General features: G+C 36.3%; 1 protein-coding gene across 1 annotated transcript in view; it reads left to right on the top strand.

Moving 5' to 3' along the window:
• Positions 1-208: 208 nt before the first annotated feature.
• Positions 209-6,000, top strand: part of LOC115144438 (cytohesin-1-like) — a 64,060-nt gene continuing 58,268 nt past the window's right edge. Inside the window, exon 1 of the mRNA XM_065002658.1 lies at positions 209-490. Coding sequence (XP_064858730.1) covers positions 409-490 — 82 coding nt within the window. The 5' untranslated portion in view covers positions 209-408. The remainder of the gene's footprint in view (positions 491-6,000) is intronic.

Genomic DNA, 6,000 nt, shown 5'->3' with positions numbered 1-6,000 from the left:
AGAGGGGGTGTTGGAAAGAGAGTGAGTAAGCAGCAAACTGAAAAATAGAGGAGGGAGGTCAAATAAATGACTGACAGTGAAGAGGAGAGAGAGTGGGGGGGGGGAGAGAAAAGAGAGCACTCATAGGAGAGTGAATTAGTGTTTGGCAGAGGACAGGAGAGAGCACTGGAGGTTGGATCATTCAGGGGAGCGCCTAGTGAGCTGAACCCAGGAACCTCGACGGTGGGATTGATAAACCTGTGTGTGGAGCGGTGCTGCCTGTAGGGACAGACAGAGTCACAAGACAAGAAGAGAGAGACAGTGAAGAGAGGGAAGAAAGAAGAGGACAGAGAAAAGAGGAAAGACGCTAAGAACATCGAACACAGCTTCAACACCTAGCTCAACACTCACACACACAGACACAGTGTAATGATGGGGACTGTTAGTGAGCTGTGTGCTTCCAGTTTCCAGGCATTTCTTTGTCCAACAGTCAGACCTGCAGCAACTAAAGGTAGGTCACCTCTAATCATCCAAGATAACAGAAACAAGTTAATTTCCTGGCAAAACAAGAGGACCACAATGGAAACTAGATAGTAATTTTCCATGAAGAAAAATTGATGGGACTTGCTTTAACTCTTTACAAGTATGTTTGTGGTAGAGGAAGAAGTATAAAACATTTTACTTAAGCCAAGAAGTTAAATATAGTCAAAGTTAATTTAGTAAAATAAATGGTCTGATTACTTTGAAAGACCTATCAACCTTATTACTTTGGAATGTGGGGCAGTTAGATCACTTATTTCATCACAAACAACTAGACTCAGACTAGCCTACTACACTCTTATACACCATCCTACTAGAATACCACAGGATATGCAAACTGTAATAACAGAGTAGGAGGCAATTGTAAAACTTTATTTTATCCCAAGCATTTATCCCTTACTTCAACCATACATTAATTTCTTAATCAAAGGATACAGATGTTAAAAGGAAGTTATGACTGGATAGATAAATAAATAGAATATAAACATACATGGATAGATAGATAGATAGATAAAGTAAGGATACAGGGATAGAGAAGACCTAATGGATGGAGGGATGAAGGGATAAAATGAGGATAAGTTGGACTGATTTGGTATGATAAAGGAATTCATGTATGGTTGAAGATATAGATGTACGCCCCCCCATTGTTATAATTTGAATGTTTCTAGAAGTTTCATGGCAGGTAATTCAACAGTGGGAAGTTAGCTAAATTAGTTTATGTGGTTACTAAAACAGCTGTACCTCTTGATTGGTAGTAGATATTTCTGTTCTTATTTCAGATTTGAATAGCAGAGAAGTAGATCAAGGTGGCATACCCTTTAAGTTTTTGTCTACGTTGTTGGGAAAAGTGGTCAAGGTAGCAGATTTGTATCAAAAGACACAATGTTTACTCATGGTCTCATGATGGGAATTCTGAAAAGTCTATGGCAGTTAATTCAACAGTGGAAAGTTAGCTAAATTATTTGACGTGGTTACTAAAACAGCTGTACCTCTTTTAATAGATATTTATGTTCTTATTTCCATATTTTAATAGCATAGAAGTAGACCAAGATGCCATACCCTTTAATAAGTTTTTGTCTAAAGTGCTGGGAAAGTGGTCAAAATGGCAGCTGTTTCAAAAAATGAAGATGAAAGTTGTTCATGCCGTTACTAAAACAGTTGTATCTGTACAACATGTTCCAATTCCAGATATGAATAGCAGCGAAGTAGACCAAGATGTCATACCCTCCAAATTTTTTGTCAAACTTTTTGGTTAAGTGAAATTGAAATTGGCACAGCGTCGTCCGGGTTTGGCCCGGGGTAGGCCGTCATTGTAAATAATAATTTGTTCTTAACTGACTTTCCTAGTTAAATAACGTTTACATTTATTTTATTTTATTAAAAAGTGGTCAAAACTGCAGTTGTAAGAAAAAAGTTGGTAAAAATGCGTTTATGCAGTTCCTAAAACAGTTCTATCGTTAGATCTGTATCGGATATTTTTGTTCCGTGGACAGATTTGAATAGCAGAGAAGTAGAAGAAGATGCCATACTCTCTAACATTTTGTCTAACTTGTTCGGAAAGTGGCCAAAATGTCAGTTATTTATAAAAAAGCAACAGAAAATGTTTTTGATGCAGTCACTTGAACAGCTGTAATGTTTGATTTGTACCAGATAATTCTGTTATTATTTCAGATTTGAATAGCAGAGAAGTAGAGGAAGAGGTTATACCCTCTAATGTTTTGTGTAAGTGTTTGGCAAAGTCGTCAAAGTGGCTGATTTGTGTCAAAAGTTGCATTGTTGCATTTACAGTGAATGGATGTTGGAAGTAATGATGTCACAATGGGAGCTTTAGAATGTTGAAAAAAGTCACATTAAAGTGAGTGAGCACTTAGATATAGTAATTTTCACATTTTCATACATTTTTTGAATGTTTGGGAATTTTGGTGAATTTTGTCAATTTCTCACATGGAATAGCCTTCATTTCTCAGAACAAGAATAGAACCCACAAATGCTGATGCTCCAGATACTCAACTAGTCTAAAGAAGGCCAGTTGTATTGCTTCTTTAATCAAAACAACAGTTTTCAGGTGTGCTAACATAATTGCAAAATGTTTTTCTAATGATCAATTTGCCTTTTAAAATTATAAACTTGGATTAGCTAACACAACGTGCCATTGGAACACAGGAGTGATGGTTGCTGATAATGGGCCGCTGTACGCCTATGTAGATATTCAATTAAAAATCAGCCATTTCCAGCTACAATAGTCATTTACAACATTAACAATGTCTACACTATATTTCTGATCAATTTGATGTTATTTTAATGGACGAAGAATGAGCTTTTCTTTAAAAAACAAGGAAATTTCTAAGTGACCCCAAACTTTTGAACGGTAGTGTTTGTAGATATGCTAGCCTATTAGCCACATTAGGGCTGACTTGCGATCATTGTCCATACTAGTTTAACTGTACTGACATTCCCAAACTTAGTTACATTTGTCCGTTTTCCCCCAAATATTGAGTCATTGAAACTTAAACAGTACACCCTGAATGGAGGCAGCAAACAATGTACCCAGCCAGCTGTGATTTGCAACCTCATAGCAGTATTTTTTGGACTACCAAGAAATGTATTGGTGAATTATATTCATCATGCATTGAACTGCATCCATCTATTCTCCAACAATGCCTTAGTGTACGTCATGGAATGTTGAGTCAAAAATAACCTATTTTTAAAACCTATAAAGTTGCTTTTGTGGTATAAACTAGGAATTTTATATTTTTTGCTGATATTATGATTGTTTGTTTGTTTCATATCTGCAAAGTGGATCAAACACGGTCAGTTCCACTTTAAAGTGAATGTAGAAGGAAAAGAAGGACAAAAAATACAATAGTATATCAAAAAGTTGTATACAAGCAGACTATTCCAGACCAGTCTGCACATTTTAATGGTGTTTCTAGCTTAAACAGTTATAAGAGGAGTAACGTGCAGAAGAAGTATGACAAAGATTTAAAGTCAGGACTTTTGCTTTACAAGTCCCATCTAATAAGTTGATAAACTCTTTTGTGTTGTCCTCAATGATTTGAAATGCATTGTCTTCAGATGTGTGGTTGAATTGGAAAATAAATAATCACAAACATCAAAATCCCTCTACTGTGACCCTTAACAAATAATTCAATTTCAATTCAAGGGTTTTATTGGCATGGGAAACATGTGTTAACATTGCCAAAGCAAATATACAAAGATTGATGTTGTGTCATAGACAGTTCCATATCAATGATATGTTGCCGTGGTGATTTCTAGAATTCAATGAAACTCCTCAGGTTGATGTGCTCTGTGCTAATGTGGGGGGATGACATTTCATGAGAGAGAGAAAGTGTGTGTGGGTGTGAGATGAGTGGACTGACACGTTTTGAGCCTCTTGTGGACCACGATCTTTCTTCCTCTATCTCACTCTTCTCATTTGCTTGCATTTTCCATTATTCTACCACTCTATCCAATCTGTCCCTCTCCCTTTCCTCCTCTCTACTTTTCTCAATCTTTCCCTCGTTCTCTCCCTTCCTCTGTTTTGACTCCTCTCCTGCCACTGTGGTTAATTCCCCATTCACCATGGCTTAAATCAAATTTACTGATAAACTCCTTAAGCAGAAAGTCAGATTTACTATTTATATACCTTACTTTCAGAGGCTTAATCATATATATTTTATTATATTTTCAGTTTTACTCCTTCATTTCAGAAGCTCTACCTCTCACTGTTCTCATACTCATTTTAATTTCCACGCCTCCCCAACTCCCTCCCTCTCCTGTTCTTTATGCCATATTTTCTTTCTCCGAAGCCAAACTCAGCTAATAAAGTTCTAATTCAAGCACACAGCTGCTAAGTCCCTCTTTACTTCCATCCTGTTTATCTGTCTCGCTTCTCTGTGTGTGTTGCCTCTTTAAAAAGAACAGCTCAACTATACTATTTTCACATTTCTATGCCAAGCTAAACCAAGTCAGACCAAGCTGTACTGAATCCACCATAGTTGCTGGAACTGTGCTGGAAAGGACAATCTGTAAATATAATATTATAATCTGCACGGTACAGTTCTGGTTCGCACGATAGTGTCATCTTCCTTCATTTTCTATATTTTCTAGTTTGTCCATGACTGGGCTGCGACATGGTGTCATACACTTTAAATTATGTAACGAGAATTGTTAACTCACTATAATGACAACTGGTTTACTGGCCAAGTTATTGTTTTAAATTGTTTAAACCTGCCTTGTCTTGGGTTTCCACTAGATGGGCCAGCGGCAAAGTCAAAATTGTCTATATTGTAAAAATGTGTCCATTTTTTGTTTGTTTGTTGTCTTAATTTAAGGTTAGGCATAAGGTTAGCAGTGTGATTAAAGCAAAAATCCACCCTAAAACTATATTATGGTATTTGTTTCATTAGTCCACTGTTGATAAAGTCCAAAAATGTTTTACATGTCAGAAATCAAGTTTAAGATCATACCGGCTCTATTTCTGTATATTGAAAGTTAAACTTTCTTGAAAACTTGATTGTTGACATGCAAAACATTTTCGGACTATATCAACAGTGGACTAATGAAGCAAATACCAAAATATAGTTTTCCTTTAATCACACTTCTAACCTTATGCTTAACCCTAACCTTAAATTCAAATGAACATGTGGTTTTAATGAATTTTTATGATGTAGACAGTTTTGGGGTGGAATTTTCCTTTAAAGTTAGGGTAATATTTACAATCAGATTACAACAAGAGAAGTTACAGAAATAGGCGTGGTTATGACTATGCCTCTGGCCCAGGTAGTGACAACCAGTCTTGAGTAAAACTGTCTAACTTTCTCTTTCGTTTTCTTGCGTGCACACAAGGCATTTTCAGATTTTCAACAGGGTATGACAGGTAACTATTAGTATTTTAATACAGAATGAATGTGATATGTTGCTGGGAACAACAATTTATCTAATTTGTGTGTACTGTATCATAGTATTGTAAAGAGAGAGAATGCACTCACTCCTCTTGCCTAAACAAATGATTGGGTGCTTGGAAACTGAGGCCAACAAATTATCACATCAAAAGTGAAAAAGGCCAGCACTCACTTGGATTATGTTGCCATGAGAGAAAGTAAAACAAAATTTAAATTGTAATTTATATATTAGTGAGTGCTGGTCTTTTTTGTATTTTGTTGTATCATAGCAACCTGTTCTACTTGTTTTTGTGGTAAATATGTGTGCACCACTCCTATCATCGCTAAAATGAAAGAGTTAAAAAGTGTACAACTTGTTTTAAGTAAAGTAATGAAATTACTTCGGTCAGCCAGCCATCACACAGCAACATATTCTTGCTTCATGATTGGTTTTCGTTCTCTGAAGTTAAAAGGGAGACGAATATGACAATATTACGGACGACACATTTAAATACTTATAGTATTATGCCGTGTACAGGGCTGTAGCTACGGTATGAGTAGTGATGGGAAACCGAGGCTTTCTGAAGGCTTCGGTTGA

This window comes from Oncorhynchus nerka, linkage group LG16, assembly GCF_034236695.1.
Source record: "Oncorhynchus nerka isolate Pitt River linkage group LG16, Oner_Uvic_2.0, whole genome shotgun sequence".
Taxonomy (NCBI): domain Eukaryota; kingdom Metazoa; phylum Chordata; class Actinopteri; order Salmoniformes; family Salmonidae; genus Oncorhynchus; species Oncorhynchus nerka.
Note: the sequence above shows the minus strand (reverse complement) of the source record. Positions and strands in the feature narration are given on the sequence as shown.